Source organism: Symphalangus syndactylus, chromosome 2 (genome assembly GCF_028878055.3).
Source record: "Symphalangus syndactylus isolate Jambi chromosome 2, NHGRI_mSymSyn1-v2.1_pri, whole genome shotgun sequence".
In the NCBI taxonomy this organism is placed as follows: domain Eukaryota; kingdom Metazoa; phylum Chordata; class Mammalia; order Primates; family Hylobatidae; genus Symphalangus; species Symphalangus syndactylus.
In genome coordinates, this window is record NC_072424.2 from 136,262,085 (window position 1) to 136,280,669 (window position 18,585).

Here is an 18,585-nt window from a genome sequence, read left to right on the forward strand (position 1 = left end):
TCTTGACCTCCTGACCTCAGGTGATCCGCCCGCCTCGGCCTCCCAAAAAGTAGAAGGAGCTGTTTCCGCCTGGTTTTGAACCAGGGACATTACACGTGTTAGGCAAACGTGATAATTACTACGCCACGGAAACCCTGGGACATTTCTAATTAGCCTTGCTTAGCTAGTATTTTAATTTGGGCATCTCATTGCTCAGGTATGTTCCTTTTGCCTTAGTCACCTAGATATCTTGTAGTCAGTCAACTAGTTTAGGTTTCTAGCTAAAACAACAACTCTTCTCATTAGAATTCACTTTGTGTGTGTGTGGTGTCTTTACATGTAAACTTAGGAATTGCATCTAGGTTTGAGTGGTTGGTGCCACCACCGTGTGGCTATGGGATGTTGGACAAAATACCTAACCTCCCTAAGTCTCAGTTTCCCGTTTTGGAAGATAAGAATGGCAACATTTGCATCATATGGTGGTCGGGAGAATCAAAAGCTCTTACCCACCACACTCTCCTAGTGTCTGATGTGGAAATGTCAATCTCCACTCATGCTCTGGCTCTCTTCAGTTTGCTGGAACCTTCCTTATGGTGAGTTCATTGTACTTTCAGGATATTGGATGTCCTTTAAGACCAGAATGTCTACTGCAATACAGATCAGCTTTCATTTAGATTTTTCTTCCTAGCAGCATCTCCTGTGGTGTTAAAAGATCCTGACTTCTGCAGAAAGATGGTAGAAAGTTCCATAGCCCTTTCATAAGTATTGAGTGATAGTTTCTAACCATACCTGCTTCTTAGGTTTGAAGTGTTCCATGGAGATGCTTGGAAGATGTTAGGCCAGGGATCTCTTAGGTCCATGGCAAATGTGTGCTGACTCGTCACAGGTGAGAAAGGGCAGTAGAGGCAGACCACGATCACATGAGAGCATCTATGGCTCTGGGTAGTTTGGTCCTTGTCATCTTGGGAAGCTAGTGTCACAGTCAGTGGCAGAAGCATCAGCCTCCACCCTGCAGCTTGTCTGTTACTACCTTTGGAGGAAAGAGTGCAAACAACAAGTGTCTACTGAAAGGACGTGGATATGTTTATGCTACTCTCTGGTGCTCACCACCTCTGGAATAATGAGTAAAAATTTCTCCTTTGATTTTTTTTAAATCTTTAAAACATTTCTACTGTGGTGAGAAGAAGGAATACAGCAGGGATCAGTAGAGATAGTTCTCTCCTGTGGAAGAAGAAACCAAGGGGCTTGGCCCAGCTTTGAATTTTTATTAGAAAAAATGACAAGGAGAAAAAATTCTTTGGTGAGAAAGTTTCATATTAAAAATATGTGCAACTTTTCATTCATAAAAAATTCACATAAATTTTCGTATTTAAACCTAAGGCTGTACCTTTCACACACATCCAACCACCTGTTTTTTTGTTTTGGTTTGGTGTTTTGTTTTGTTTTGTTTTGTTTTTGGTATTATAGAAAGGTACATGGAATAACAAGAACTAATGCTTACTCAGCTCCTAATATGTGTCAGGCCCTGTTCTAACCACGCTAACCAAATTAATTCACTTAATCCTCACCATCCTACCAGGATAAGGAACTGATCCAAAGCCACACAGCAGTAAGTAGTGGCACTGGGATTCAATCTTGGCAGTCCCTCTGCACAATCACAGATGGGACAAGAAAGCTGATGAGTTGTGGATGTGAATATCAGTACCTTTGGATTACTTGGGTTTTCCTTAGTTCCCCTCCTTTCCATCTTTTCATCCTTGTTTCTGTTTTCTTAGCCTGTACTTGTAAGGAAGGGTGTGTTACTGAGCCAGAGAATTTTTGGGAAACAGGAAGTGGCCAGCAGTCATGTCTGTCAAGGTGAGGTTTGTTGCCTAGTCCTCCTAGCATGGAAGACAGATATGGATAACTTTTGAGAAAAAATGAATCCATTTAACTGCTATGACTGTTACTAGAAGTTGAAAATCATCTTGAAGGAAATTGACTTTGGTGATTAGCATTCATGTATATGGTGTTTATGTGAATTCTTCCCAGTGAAAATGATTCTCTGGCAGTTGCTTTTCACTGAAGATGTCCCTCTGGGTTGCTCTGTTCCTTTTGTCTGTCTAATGAGCAGTCAGTGCCAGTTGATTTGTGCTGCCATGCTCCTGATAGGTGAGAAAGTTGGGAAGACACCCCTGTGGTCCCCCACCTAACCAAAAGCCATATACTATTTAGGTGACCTGAAGAGCTGTGTTGTTGTTAAGAGAGCCCTTTAGCGAAACTATCCAGGGGCTATGTTGAAGTTTAGTTAGTGACATCATCAAGGGAGGGCTCCTGTGGATTTCTTCAAAGAAATTCTAGATGGTTATAAAGAGCTGCTCTTCCTTCACCCTAGGGTCATGTGATGGAGGACAGGAGAGAGAAGGGTGTCCCCTGGCCCTGAGTTTGTGGTTTTGTTTAAATATGAAATACAGAAATGTAAAATCATTTGAAAACAAGATATTAGTGTGTGCAAAGGTGATAACGGGAAATGGAGTTATTGGAAAGGGGCGTCAGGAGCTATTAGAAGAGGATGAACACACTTTCATTGTGGGATTAAGTGTTACACACAAGTCAACAAAACAGGGAGGAAACACTTGTGGCAGTGACAGTCCTTGTTTCTGTAACTGGTCGCATGATCGTAGCTGGCATTTACAGCTACCCTTCTTCCACTCCCTGTTCTGTATTCTTTTTGCCTTCAGCAGGCAGCTCAGCTGGTTCCTTTACCTGATGTGGTGATTGTAACCCAAACTATCATTCCTGAAGGGTCCAGGCCATTCTTAGTTCTGCCGGGGTTGGGTTGTTGTAGTTTTCCATTGATGTTAATCCCCAGGGCATCGTAACACTAAGAGATTCCCTAAGGAAGGGCTCTCCTGTATCCCAGACATACCCTTCCTTACCTCCATAGTGGATTAGTAATCCAGTGTCCACATAATTGTCAGGGTCAGTCACCCTAGCCAGCACAGAAACTCCCTTCTCTGCCTGTTGATTCAGAGATGTAAGGAACCTAAAGTGGCCAAGGCAGCAGTCTTAGCCTCCAGCTCAGTGGAATCATTGTTGCATCTCCTGGTGGAAGCATTTCTTCCTTTGGAACTAAGACCTATAGGCCAGCAGAGCATAAGGTTGTGAGGACAGGAAGCAAATTTTGCTGGTGGATCACTAGGGCAACCATGAGTTGTACCACTCCTGCTTCCACCTCTTGATTCCTGGACTCACACATCCAGCCTATCAGAAAAAGAGCACTGCTGCTTCCAGGTGATGATGTTATGATCCAGCTGCTGGGTTTTCTTCCTGAGTGGTGAATCTTTTAAGTTTTATGAGATATTACACTTAGGAACGGGCATGTTGTATTTGCTTAGTATTTGTTTCAATAAGATCCAATGAATTGAAATATTAGAACTAGAAGAATCCTTAGAAAGTATCTAGACCAAACTGACTTTTCAGATGAAATGAAGACACAGAATGCTAAAGCCCAAACTGGAATTCAGATTTTCTTTTCCCAGCTGAGAAGAATTTCCCGATTCTAGCTTTGCTCTGCTCACCCAGGGCTCAGAAGCATGCTTTGGTGTGGGCTGATAGTTGGGGGTGTCAGATGATCAGCTAAGATTTATCTTCAGTTGGTAGCCAAACAAACTTGGCTACCAGTCAAAGGTGGTGATGGTATCTGTAGAGCAGTGCCATTTCCTGTCCAAATGCTAAACATGGTGGGCTACGTGGTAGAGATTTTATAGAGCAGAATGTAGAGAATCCTGCTATCTTAACTCCTCTGAAAAATGAAGAAAAACGTCTTGGAAATTAATAGGTTAAATGTAAATGACTAAAATACACAGCTGATAGATAAGACTTATATTTAAAACATAAGATTTTAATCAAAATAGACAACTGCTTTAATAATTGAATTTTCCTTTATCAAACTTGGTGAAGGATTAGCAGTAGGTAGATGCTTAAGATTAGTGCTTCCCCCCGAAGCCATCACACCCTAATATCACTAAGGTCAAGAGCATATTTAATTCTTGCATGGTGTTCTGGCTTCAGGCCTTGCATTGGATGGTGATGTGCAGTCTTGCAGCTAATTTTAAAAATGTGAGCATTCTGCACAAATACAGTTGTTTTCATGGGATGAATAGGTGTTGCCAAACAACAGGACCATCAAATAATTCAGACCTACATTATTTTTAAAAGAGGAAAACATACTGGACTAGGAATGGATGCGCTGGCCCCTGGTCCTTGCCCTGCCTTGTGCTGGTTGGGTTCTTTGGGCCAATTAACCTCTGAACCCCGGTTGCCTTTTCTGTAAAATGGAGATGATGATGCCTGCTCCAGGTTCCAGGCCACTGGGTTGAGAATCAGATCCTTTTGTAATCTGTCCATTTCCATACATTTACAGGAGGTTAACTCTCTTGTTTTAGAATGAAACATTTTGAATCATGTATGATAATTTAGCAGGGGCTTAAATAATAAGATGATAGAAACATATGAGGCTTTTTGGCAGATCTTGAAAGCCCATTAATATGGTAGGTTGACTGGTTAATGCTTTATGCTTTTCTGTAGATATTGGGAGAGATTTTAAGAAATTCAATAAATTTTTTAAAAATGTCTGAATGATATTATATATAGCTCAGAGATGTGTTTGCTTAGATCAAGGCTGTATCCACATCTATAATGGCAAAAACCTCAGTTACCTCTGCACCAACCCAATAGTCTACACGAGTGGACAATCAGTGTGAAGCTTGTAATTTGAGTTAGGATCTCTGTTGCAAATTTGAATCACATCTGAATGCAAAGGAAAGATGTATCATTTGCTAATAGAAAATAATGACCTCACTGATTATTTATGAGGGCTAGTGCTTTTTATTCAGAATATCTTATTTTCTAATATAAGATTCCCTAATCCTCCTACCCTTTTGGTTCTTAAGGTAATTTTTATTTGCAGCTTTATTGGCACCTGGGTTCTCTGGTTTGCTTTGTTTTCAGAGAATCCCTTTCCAAACTCAGGACCCCCATCCTGCTCCAGAAATGCTTGAACAGGTGGGCCTCCAGTGTGTCTTTTAGGGACATTCTCACCCCAGAGCAGTGCTCAGGGAAGACAGAGTTGAGAGAGAAGTTCGCCAGAGAGAGGCACACATCCCGGCTGGGCGGGTCCAACTGGACATCTGGACTAGATGAAGAAACCGAAAAGCATGAAAAGAAAATTGCCCTTACTCCTATAAAAATAACAAACATGATGCCTTTTTTTTTTTTTTTAAGACGGAGTTTTGCTCTTGTTGCCTAGGGTGGAGTGCAATGGCGCGATCTTGGTTCGCCACAACTTCTGTCTCTCGGCTTCAAGCGATGCTCCTGCCTCAGCCTCCTGAGTAGCTGGGATTACAGGCATGCGCCACCACGCCCGGCTAATTTTGTATTTGTAGTAGAGATGGGGTTTCTCCACGTTGGTCAGGCTGGTCTTGAACTCCCGACCTCAGGTGATCTGCCCGTCTCGGCTTCCGCAAGTGCTGGGATTACAGGCGTGAGCCTCCGCACCCGGCCCAAATTCACTTTTAAGCCATAGCAACTTGGCAAAAATGAATGAAGAGGAAGACCATTAAGGATTAAGAGATTTACCCTCAGTTGGTCATAATCAATGATCATCAGAGAAATCCAAATCAAAACTATATCATCTCACCCCAGTTAAAATGGCTTTTATCCAAATGTCGGGCAATAACAAATGCTGGTGAGGATGTGGAGAAAAGGAAACCCTTATACACTGTTGGTGGGAATGTAAATTAGTACAACCACTATGGAGAACAGTTTGGAGATTCCTCGAAACCTCCAAATTGGTAGAGCTACCTTATGATCCAGCAGTCTTACTGCTGGGTATATACCCAAAAGAAAGGAAATCAGTGTATCAACGAGATGTCCACCTCCAGTTGCAGCACTGTTTACAATAGCTAAGGTTTGGAAGCAATCCAAGTGTCCATCAACAGCTGAATGGATTAGGAAAATGTGATACATACACAATTGAGTACTACTCAGCCATGAAAAATAATGAGATCCAGTCATTTGCTACAACGTGGATGGAACTGGAGATCATTATGTTAAGTGAAATAAGCCAGGCACAGAAAGACAAACATTGCATGTTCTCACTTATTTGTGGAATCTAAAAATCAGAACAATTGACCTCATGGACATAGAAAAAGGATAGTTACCAGAGGCTGGGAAGGGTAGTGGGAGGTTGGGGTGGGGGGAGGTAGGGATGTTTAATGGGTACAAAAAAAAACAAATAAGACTTAGTACTTGATAGTACAGCAGGGTGACTATAGTCAATAATAATTATACATTTTAAAAGTACTCTAAGAGTGTAATTGGATTTTTGGTAACACAAAGGATAAATGCCTAAGGGGATAGATACCCCATTCTCTAAGATGTGCCTATTTCACATTGCATGCCTGCATCAGAACATCTCATGTACTCCATAATTTAAAAAAAAAAAAAAACATATAGTTTTTTAAAGGTTACAGCATGCAAATGTGGATTATTTTAAAGCTGGATGATAGGTACATGGAAGGTTATTAAACCCAGTTGCTCTTCTTTGGTGTATGTTACATTTTTTCTGTAACATATAAAATAAAACCCTTAAGAATAATGTAGAGGCCGGGCGCGGTGGCTCACGCTTGTAATCCCAGCACTTTGGGAGGCCGAGGCGGGCAGATCACGAGGTCAGGAGATCGAGACCACGGTGAAACCCCGTCTCTACTAAAAATACAAAAAAATTAGCCAGGCGCAGTGGCAGGCGCCTGTAGTCCCAGCTACTCAGAGAGGCTGAGGCAGGAGAATGGCATGAACCCGGGAGGCGGAGCTTGCAGTGAGCCGAGATTGCGCCACTGCACTCCAGCCTGGGCGACAGAGCGAGACTCCATCTCAAAAAAAATAATGTATTGAGGATATGTACATGTATAATTAAGGTATAAAAATGTCTGTGAATTGGCCAGGCGCGGTGGCTCACGCCTGTAATCCCAGCACTTTGGGAGGCCAAGGTGGGTGGATCACAAGGTCAGGAGTTTGAGACCAGCCTGGCCAACATGGTGAAACCCCGTCTCTACTAAAAATACAAAAATTAGCCAGGCGTGGTGGTACACGCCTGTAATCTCAGCTACTCAAGAGGCTGAGGCAAGAGAACTGCTTGAATCCGGGAGGTGGAGGTTGCAGTGAGCCGAGATTGCACCATTGCACTCCAGCCTGAGCGACAGAGGAGACTCTGTCTCAAAAAAAAAAAAAAAAAAAAAAAGCCTGTGAATTAAAAACATGAAATGTCCATAAGGTCATTTTTTTCCTCAGACAAGAAAAGACTGAGGTCTGAGAGGAATACACAGGGCTCTGGATAGTACTGGTGATATTTTAAGCTGAATGAGAACACTTCATAGTAAATTTTTCTTTAAACTGTTATATATGTCATAAATATTGCCTAAGATTTTTAAGTTAAAAAAAAAGTCTATGGAGAGATTTTAACCTTCTTTCAGCTTCACTTATCTGAAACAAGGTAATAGTCATGGCAGTACCTCCTTCTAAGATATTTGTGGAGCTAAAATAAGCTATGTAAAATAATGTATGTAAAAATGACTTATTGTTGCTGAAATACATTGTTTAAATTCACTGTCTAACAGGATAGTTTTTTCAGACATGTGAGAAGATGGAAGTAAAATATGGTCATTGTGGGAAAACCAGAAAATAAGGAAAAGTTTAAAAATCATTTACAACACACCTGTTGGGGTGATCAGACCCAACACCAGGTCGTGGGGGTGATGAAGTCCAGCGGAGTCAAAGGAATGAGAAAAGACAGTTTGAGAGAGAAAGTGGGTCCAGGGGGCCATCGCTAGTGTATGGAGGCTGTGAAGGCCCCGAGCTCTGGAAGCCCAGACTATTTATTGGTGATCAAACAAACGGGTGTTGAGAATGTGGGGGTCAAAAGGGCACCGTTGGATTAAGCACATGATTTACAGCTGTGACGGTTTAGCATCTGCCCAGCTACTTGAGATAATGGAGAGCATGTTCTTTTAACTTAAGATACAATCGATCCTGGGAGAGCAAGGAGCAAGGAGCCAGCAAGTCTAGACACATTCCAGAACCACGAGCCCTGGATTCTATCCAAGCCACAGGGGTTTTATGCCCTGGGCTTAGATTATGGTGCGTCAGGGTAGCCTTCCACCCTTTAGCACAGAGCTTGGCGTTCCAAAGGCCACGAGGAGTTTTAGACCCTGGATCCCGGACATGTTCCAAGAATCTTTTATGTTACGTCAGACATGGCAAGCCCTGCCACAGCTTCTCCCAACACTCAGCTTTTCTCCCAACACACACTACCAGGAACGTCTTAGTTTATTTCTCTTTAGTGTGATTTTATTTTCTTTCCTCAGAACCAGAACTAATTGATACAGTTGTTTTCTAGGATATTTTTGCATTATAGAAGTATGAAGTGGCTCCTCTGAGTGTTACACCAGGTGCTCCTTGGGCAGGCGTCTCTCCCCTCTGTGTGTCCTCCCTGAATGCACCTGTTTGGTGCTTCCTGAATACACATTGGCTGAGTGATTGATGGCCACAGGCGCCAGCTTGGTTAACAGGCCCTCTGAACAAGAGAGAGAAGACAGAGCCTCTTGGACCTTGACCTAACCTTGAGCTTGCTTTGTGACCTTAGGAAAGTTTGTTCACCTCATTAGCCTACCTTTCCTCATCTATGAGCCAGAGCTCTAAACATCTATATTTAGAGCTAAACAGATGTTTGTTTTAGCTCTAAATTAACTACTAATACTAAAAACTACTAGATACACCAAGGGTATTTAGTTGAGAGTGAGTGAAAAGTGGTGATGAGGAAAAATGTGAATTTCACAAGTTTTCAAAGTGATTTGCAACCTCAATGAATAGTGCATGTGATTGAACATACTTTCCAGTAGAATTTTTACTCAGGAGTTGGCAGCTATGATAAGTGGAAAAGAATAGAAGTTAGAGTCATAGGGGGTACTATTCCACAGGATTTTGAGGCAGATGAATGCCTGAATATGGTCAAAAGATGAAAGTATTAACTGTTGGGTTTCCTCCAGACCATAATTATAATGTAGCTCTTCAGCATTGTTTTATCTTGCTTTAATGGAAGAATCTTGCTGCCACTTAATAGATGAGATGCGTGGAATAGTAGTTTTGCATTCATATCAGATTTGGTGTGGAGTTCTCTTTTTCCTAATTCAGGCCTGGCTAATAATATAAACTCTATCCAATAAGAAGATATATTATGGCCGGGCGCGGTGGCTCAAGCCTGTAATCCTAGCACTTTCGGAGGCCGAGGTGGGCGGATCACGAGGTCAGGAGTTCGAGACCATCCTGGCCAACATAGTGAAACCCTGTCTCTACTAAAAATACAAAAAAATTAGCAGGGCGTGGTGGCGGGCGCCTGTAGTCCCAGCTACTCGGGAGGCTGAGGCAGGAGAATGGTGTGAACCCGGGAGGCGGAGCTTGCAGTGAGCCGAGATGGTGCCACTGCACTCCAGCCTGGGGGACAGAGCCAGACTCTGACTCAAAAAAAAAAAAAAAAAAAAAAAAAAAAAAAAAAAAAAGAAGATATATTATTTTCTGACAAAAAAGTTTGGAAAATACAGGAAGGAATGTGTAACTGTGTTTCCTGGTATGTGTCCTAAAGAAGCTGGGACTAGAAGGTCATCCTCCAGCACCTGCAGGTTCAGAACTGGTTAGAGGCACCGTGGTCCCCAGATTCCAGGGCTCTGACCACAAATCTGTGTTTTCTGAGTTCCTTTATTGTCTCTAGGCCATTCATTCACAGATTCTTACAAACCAACTGAGATTAATTGAATTGTGTTTGAATGAGAACTGGATTTGTGAACATTCAAATGAGAGAAATAAATTTGGCTATCTGGAAATAAAATCTAAAGTTTTCTTCAAATGTAGTTAGTGTTTCAGAGGGCTTAAGAGAAACTCAGTAATAGAAAAGACTACCCAACTAAAAATGGGCAAAGAATCTGAATAGACATTTCTCAAAAAAACACACAAATGGCCACCAAGCACATGAGAAGATGCTCAGCATCATTAGCCATCAGGGAAACGCAACTCAAACTGCTGCACACTCACCAGGGTGGCTGTCATTTTTTAGAAGACAGGCAATAGCAAGTATTAGAATTTGGAGAAACTGGGAACCTCATCCACTGCTAGTGGGGATGTAAATTGGTGCATCACTTTGGAAACCAGTCCTGTAGTTCTTCAAAAAGGTGAACATAGAATTATCATTTGACCCAGCAACTCCTCTCCTAGGTATAGACCCAAGAAAAATGAAACATGTTTATACAAAAAAAAAAAACTTGCACACAAAAGTTCATAGCAGTATTCATAATAGCTAAAAGTTGATGAACAGCCCAGATGTTCATCAGCTGATGAATAGATCAACAAAATGTGGTCTCTCAATACAATGGAATGTTACTGGGCTATATTTAAAAGGTAAACACTGATATATGCTACAACATGGATAAACCCTGAAAACATGCTAAGAGAAGGAGGCGGGTCACAAAAGACCACATATCGTATGATTCCTTTTATATGAAATGTCCAGAGTAGGCAAATCTGTAACAACAGAGAATTGGTTGCTTAGGGCTGGAGGGAAATATTGTGGGGTTGGTTGGTGGTATCTGAAAAGTACAGGGCTTTGAGGGTTGAGGTAGATGTTCTAAAACATATTTTAAAGGTTGTACAACTTTGTGAATATACTAATAAGCATTACATTGTACACTGACAGTGGGTGAATTATATATGTGAATTTTGTCTCAATAAAGCTGTTATCCACCCCCTTATCATTTGAATCAGTTTTAACATCTTACTCTTGAGAGAGGGAACAGATACGGTTAATCATCTTTCAAGAATAGTTTAATAGAAGAACAAAAGCTACAAAGTTCTCAGTCTGGTGTGGAACATTTGCGTGAGGGAGCGCAGTGTACCGTATGGGCCGGGACTGTGCAGAAGGTGCTGCACGCAGAGCAAAAGGGAGTGCTTGGAACTTCAGGGAGGCTTTACTCACCAGGCGGCCAGGGGCAGAAGGGTGCTCCTGGCCAAGGCTGGCACGAAGCATGTGGTGATGTTGCTTTTTAAGTTACAGCGTTGGGTAGGGGGTGCAAGTAGTGGGAGACAGGTCTAGAAAGGGAGATTACCTTTCAAAACATTTATCTTTTATTGAAGAGGAAACTATATATGTAAATACTGTGCTGAACCAGTCTTTATCTTCCGGAGTTTTGAGTTTGTGAATTAATAACACAGAGCTCTCATTTGCTGAATGTTTGCGGTGTGCCTGGCCCCAGTCTGAGGTCCTTTCTTAAGATACTCCTCACAACTCCGTGAGGGGTGTGCTACCATGGCTTGCATCAAGCAGACGAGGAAAGGGGCAGCAAGAGGGTCCTGGTGGCCACAGCTGTGCAGCTGGTAGGTGAGTGACGAGGCCCAGAGTCAGAGCCAGGCAGCCAGACTCCAGAGCCCGCCTTCCTCAGCACTGACCTCCCGGTGACATCTCTGGGGGCAGCAGTCTCCAGAACCATTGTTCTAGCTGAATTTCTTCCAGCCTCTCTTTCAGGGTGCTTTTGGTTCGTTAAAATGACCAAATGTGTCTACAATTAAATTGGCAATCACTTTGTTTTCCTTGCACAATTGTAGTTGTTGCTGGTTCACTTAATAAATTGCAGAATAAGAAGAACAGAGTGGTGATAATCACAGGGATTTCTTTTTTTTTTTTTTTTGAGACAGAGTCTCGCTGTCGCCCAGGCTGGAGTGCAGTGGCGTGATCTCGGCTCACTGCAGGCTCCGCCTCCCAGGGGTTCACGCCATTCTCCTGCCTCAGCCTCCTGAGTAGCTGGGACTACAGGTGTCCACCACCTCGCCCGGCTAATTTTTTGTATTTTTAGTAGAGACGGGGTTTCACTGTGTTAGCCAGGATGGTCTCAATCTCCTGACCTTGTGATCCGCCTGCCTGCGCCTCCGCCTCCCAAAGTGCTGGGATTACAGGCGTGAGCCACCGTGCCCGGCCTAATCACAGGGATTTCTTACTTGAGCTGTGTGTATTTAGTTTTCATTCAAATTACATTTGTTTTAGGTTGAGAGAAATCCTTCTGAATAGTGATGACGTTGGTTGTTCCCTGAGATGGCTTCTTGTATAAATCTATCAACACCCTTTGGAGGGCTCCTGACTCAGAAGATGAACATCCTTGGGATGGGCAAAGTGATGCTTGTTTTGCTTTCCCTCAAAGTAATTCTAGGTGTAAGAAGTGATGTGACTGACTTAGGGCCTTAGATTATGGCCCAAATATAGGCTTTCAGCAGTTCTGCCCTATGTTTTTTTGTGTAGATTTTCCTACCTTTAATAACTTCACTGATAATAGTAACACTCTAAAATGAGAGAACATGTCTTATATTGGAGAGGGTAATAGGTTGGTATTTTTTTGAACCATCAAAGGCCTAGGTCAAAACTAACCCTTTCCTCTGACTTCTTAGTCAAAGAACATACACTTCAGCTAATACCCCAAGAGAGTTCTTTGGTGCTGAGAGTCAACGAGAGTCACATTTTCCTTGAAAAGGGAAGGGAAGCTCTGTACCTGGATAACTGGGCAGATCCATAGCCCCATAGCACAAAATTCAGGCAGCTGAGAACCCAGCTGGCCCCCAGTTGGTAATTCCTCAACATTCTGGTATGTCCTAACATTGCCAAATAGGCTGGAAGGATTTAGAGAACAGGAAGTAAGCTACTGGGAGATAAGGCTGCAGCTGTGAATTACAGACAGGGGAGGAAATGAGAATAACAGCATTAGCAGTTTGGCTTTATTTTTAAACCAAGAATCACTGGAAAGATTTCTGTCTCTAATTTAGGGGTGTTACTCACCTATTCGTTTATACTAGTTGGAACTCTTAGCAAAGTGTGTAAATGGGACTTCGTTCCCATGTACTGCTGCATCTCAACTGATTAAGAATCTTTTTTTTTAGAGACAGAGTCTCGCTCTGTCGCCCAGGGTGGAGTGCAGCGGCGCGATCTCGGCTCACTGCAAGCTCCGCCTCCCGGGTTGATGCCATTCTCCTTTCTCCTGCCTCAGCCTCGAGTAGCTGGGACTACAGGTGCCCGCCACCACGCCCGGCTAATTTTTGTATTTTTAGTAGAGACGGGGTTTCACCGTGTTAGCCAGGATGGTCTCGATCTCCTGACCTCGTGATCCACCCGCCTCGGCCTCCCAAAGTGCTGGGATTACAGGCGTGAGCCACCGTGCCCGGCCACTGATTAAGAATTTCTAAAAGATGAAATTGAGTCTATGGACATTTCGTTTATCCAACAATGGCAACTGTGTTGTCATAAGACCAAAAAATCTTTAATTTCACGTTAGAAATCGTTTAAAAATATTTTTTGCCTCCACTCTTCTGTGTTTGTGTCATGCTATGACCGTGCAGCCTTTTTCCTGGAGAGGTTTGTTTTTGATGGATGTTAAAGGCAAAAATGTAAATAATGTGGCTAGCCTCTCTCCTCTGGAGTATGACATCTTGTCATCAAGTATTATTTTACAGAGAGGGTCGTAGTGGATGAGTATTCATTGGTATTACATTTAAATAAGGAAATGATTCAAAAACTGATCAGTCATGAATATCGTGTTCTTAATTTGTCATGTTCTACTCCACAGTGGCCATTCTAAAGTACATGAATGACTATGGGCTTAAATAACTAATGTATTAGGGACCAAACTGTAGCCACATGCACATTTGTGGATTCTAGTGCTTGGGTCAAATCATTGGCAGATCCGAAAGAAGTCTGTGAAGTTGGCTTTTATTTACCATTTGGAAATCCTAAATGTTGTGACATGTTCAATGTCATTTAAAGACTTTTGTTGATATTGGTCTAACTTAAAAAAATCAGTAATTCTAATACAGGATTTTTTAAACTAAGCTAAAAAAATGAATCTGGGTTTGTTGCCCTGCTCCCCACATGAGTTGAGCCCCCTCCTGTGTCTGTGTACAGAGGACTATATTAATGTCTGTTTAGGAAACTGAACTCCAGGGAGACAAGATGTCCTAATCGCTGTCCTTAGCACCTAACAGTGTCTGGTTTATCATAGGCAGGCAGGCAGTATATGCTGTTGTTCAAATGCCTTTGGGAATTGAAAGTAAACTACTTGAGGGAGCTGCGGTGGCTCCGGCCAGTTATACTGGCGTACAAGGAGGCGAGGCCATGCAGTTGAGGCCAACTTAGGTAAAATTGAAAAAAAAAAAAAGTAAACTACTTGAAATAGCTTTCAATACCTTCTATATACTTCTTTATAGTTCAAAGATATAAGTTGACAAGGATTACAACTTCTAATTATATATTATTGTTTGCACAATATATTCATAATTGCTGTGTGTCAGTATTCAAAGGTGAACATGCTTCTGTCCTTTTCCTCAAGCAGCACAGACCTGCGGGGGTTGGGTGGTGTTCACAAGCTGATAGTTCGGTAAACACTGCATCCACAGAGCTATGACTAGAGCAAGGAAGAGGGTCTCAACAGAGAGGATTCCGCTAGATGGGGCCACCTGGGAGTTCTCGGTATCCATATCCATGCAAGGTGAGCCATCAACTGGATTCAGTTTTTCTAGTGATCACCAGGTCCCAAAAGATTGCAACCTCACAGCTGCCTCTGATTTTTGCAGTTTTAAAAAAGAGCTATGATATTCTTCACACTTTAAGTGGGTAATAATTTCTCTTGAAAATTTTGATTTTATTATACATTTTACAAGTGCAGATAACACCAAGTGTGGCCAACCAAGGCTGCTCAAGGCGCACTAAATCAGGTGGTTCTTGGGGGTTCCTCCTAGCCCACTGGTGCCCTAGACACAAGTTTAAAGACCTAAAATCAGGTGTGTCCATGGCATCGCTTTGAGAAGTCCCGGGGTTTATGCGTTGGTCTGAAAGCAGAAATTGTACTTTGGACAGAGGATGTGAGGAGGGGCCTGGGCGCTGTGGAAGTCTTTAACCATCAGTCCTTTTCGTTTTCAGATATAAATTAGAATTTGGAAACCATGAACACCAATGCCACATGTTCACAACTGTTATAATTAGCTATTAGGCACAAAATGCTGGGAGTAGACAAGGGTTCAAATCTTTTTTTATTCATAGCAAGAGTACTCTTTGCCTGGTTAATAATAGCTCTTATTTTATTGATATATGTCAGTATCTAGCTGCATGTCTGGAGTTTCTGACTTCCCAGCTGGAACTTACCTGAGAACAACAAGTGTGTTTCATAGCCACCAACTCAGTATTAGTCACATAGCATGAATGTAAAAAATGTGTGCTGAATGTGTCAGACTGAATTAATTCATGATTACCAGGATGGACCAGTCAGGAACAGCCTCGGGGAACATTCTCCAGGGTGAGCCCTGCCGTGTTGGTTTGGTGGCTCATGGTGTCCGGGGACCATTCCATAACCCTCAGTCTCTCGCTACTTTTACTGGGCTCTGTGAGGCTTCCCTCAGACTCCTCCGGCACTCACCTATTTTCAAAAGCCACCTAGCAGAGTTGCTACCTTTTTAGATAAGTGATCAGAATTTTTCAAATTAAAAAACAAAGTTCTTATACTCAGAAAATTTGAAGCTTATGATTTCTTGATATTTCCTCTGTGATAAATCGTAAACAACTTAGATTTTTCAAGTATGTATTTTTTTTTTCCAAATTAACCACATTTAGATGCTAAACTATTCAGAAATAAGGTAGACCGGAAAAGATAACGAAAATTTTGCTTCGGGAGGAAAATGAACCTAAATGGTACTCACCCTTTCCTCTTTCCATACTAAATAAATAATACCCTGATTCAAATCCATAGTCAATGTTGTTAAAATAGTTTCCCCACAGCACAGGACCAGCAGATGAAGGACCATCTGAGAGGCAGGTGCTGGGTGCGGATGGGCCCCTGGTCCCCTCTTTGTTTTTGTAGTAGTGGGCATGTTCGCGCTGTCTCTCATTGTTAGGAAGCCGTGTCAGTGGGGCTGCTTCCCTGTGGACTCTCGTGTGAGCTCTGTCTATTCCCTGCCCTGATCCCCGCATTCACCCCCAGTCTTCTCCCTTTATTGACTGCATTCTAATTAGTTCAGGTCTGATCACATCACAGAAATAATCCTGGCCCACAGATGTATTCCCGTGGTAAATGTCTTCTTGGTGGTTTTCTAGGTTGTGCTGGTGAGGTGGAATGAGCCCTACCAGAAACTGGCCACGTGCGATGCGGACGGAGGCATATTCGTGTGGATTCAGTACGAGGGCAGGTGGTCTGTGGAGCTGGTCAACGACCGCGGGGCGCAGGTGAGTGGCAGGCGCAGGTGAGTGGCAGGCGCAGGTGAGTGGCAGGCGCAGGTGAGTGGCAGGCGCAGGTGAGTGGCAGGCGCAGCTCTGCCAGTGAAGGGCTTCGGGGTAGAGGACTCCCAGACAGGCATTCCAGAGCCAGTGCATTAGCACCACACAGTGCCATGTTCTCCAGAGCTAGGGGGAAGAGAAATCAATCAGATTAGAATCCTGCTTTTCATTTCTCTCACATATGTCACTGGATAAAAAGAGAGTACAGGATCATGCCTCCTTTTCAACCATGCTGCTGTTGTGAGAACTCTCCAACTTCTAAACTTTAATGAGATCTGTGAAGTCATTTTTTACCCTTCAGTGTTGTGATTCCATGTTAAATTTGGGGCCTCTGGCATATCACTGTTTCGCCCCCTTCGAAAGGTATCTTGCCTGTGTTGTCATCTCATTGGTCCTATGGAGAGCTTCACGTGACTTCTCACAACCTGCTCAACAAGGGAAGGGTGCTACAATCTCTTCACAGGCTTCAATCAGCACGCCCTCCTGTTGTCATCCTCCAGCTCTTCCTTTCTGATACAGTTTGTCTGTGCTCTCAGGAAACAGTTGCACCCAGGACAGCCTGCTGAGCTACGCTGTTTCTAGAACTGCTCCATAGATTGTTCAGGTTTACAGGATGGCTTCATGGTGCACCTTTTGTATGAGTTTAAGGACATACATTGGAGCAGGCAGCTCCCATCCTGGGGATTGTACAAAACTGGGACTTAAGAACCTGAGTCCTCAGGGGGTGTCAATTAATAATTAATGAGGGGTTTCTTGGACTATTTTAACTCTCAGAATGATTTCCCTGTGGCTGCCTTTCTATACACTTCTAAGGTACTTGGATTCTCATCCTTCCCTCTCCCACCTGTTGCTTAAATAAGCTGTGAGCTTCCTTAGCTACAGATCAGTCAAGTGACGTAAAATTACAATGAATGAAGATACTATCGTCAGCGGCTGTTAGCAGGCCAAGGATTTCTGTAAGATATCATCACAGAAGACCCTGTGTGAAAACAGCATTTTTTTTCTGAGTTGATTTAGTAGAGTAAATGTAATAATATTGACTGACTGATAAGGCCTTACCAGGTTCCTTCAGGCTCCTTCAGAGCCTGCCCCGTGACCATTAACTGGCCTTCTTGAAGGAGAGCCACAGATGTGGACATCTTCATGTGGGTGGACATGTGATTAAGAGCACGAGCTCTGGAATCAGACAATATAGGCCGGAAATCTCACCCCATGACTTCTGTGTGGGAGATACTTCTCTGTGCCTCAGTTTTCTTATTTGTAATGTAGGGGCTATTAATGTACCTGCCTCAGGATCACAGAGGATTACATAAGACTGTATATGAAAAGTGCCCGTGGCATCGCTTGCATCTTATCACAGTGCCTGTAGCATGTGGAGGTTCTACCACCTTGTCTAGCATGGAACTGCCCTGCCCTGAAGCAGTAGCCATAGGTCATCACCAAAGATGAGTTTCAGGCCTTGAGGTAGCAGCTTTTCATGGTTTTCTGTGAAATGACCGCCTCTCTGAGTTGGCCTGTAAAGGTTCTAAAATGCTGTCATTCTTCCATTAACCAAAGCATGGGATTCTTTTCCCTAGAAAGGCCCGGTGATGAGGTGAGACATGTCTTCAGATTTAGGGTGGCCAGAGGACTTGAAATCACCGCTCAGAAAAAGAAATGGAAGGGGAGCAAGGATAAATGCCAAATGAGTGCTTGATTTTTTCATGCATTATATCTTTCAGTCTCCAGGAACCCTGTTCCAAAAATATCGTTATTCTCAGTTAATAGAAGAATTCAGGTCAGGAGTTCAGTAACTTGTCCAAGGAAGTTCACGGGTGGTAAGCCAGAACTCAAACCCTAGTTTGTTTGAGTCTGTAACACTCCACCACACTGTCATGTTCCCAAACAAGAAATGATTTTCTCTTTTTGGCAGAGATGCGCGTATTCACAGTGTAGTTACATGCTGCATAATGACGTTTCGGTTAACACAGACTGCATATACGATGGTGATCTCATAAGTTTATAATGGAGCTGGAAAATTTCTATCACCTAGTGACACTGCAGCATGACACATTACTCATGTGTTTGTGGTGTTACTGGTGTGAACAAACCTACTGCGATGCCAGCTGTATAAAAGTATAGCAAGTGCCATTAGTATAGTCCATAATGCTTGATAATAACAAATGACTATGTTACTGGTATTTACTGTACTTTTTATTATTTTAGAGCATGCTTCTTTT

The 18,585-nt window shown here is 42.8% G+C and overlaps 1 protein-coding gene across 8 annotated transcripts in view; it reads left to right on the forward strand.

The window, feature by feature from the left end:
• Positions 1-18,585, forward strand: part of TULP4 (TUB like protein 4) — a 287,410-nt gene that overhangs the window by 171,492 nt on the left and 97,333 nt on the right. For all 8 annotated transcript variants that reach the window (XM_063632632.1, XM_055268119.2, XM_055268155.2 and 5 more), the window contains one exon: positions 16,187-16,315. In XM_063632632.1, coding sequence (XP_063488702.1) covers positions 16,187-16,315 — 129 coding nt within the window. The remainder of the gene's footprint in view (positions 1-16,186; positions 16,316-18,585) is intronic.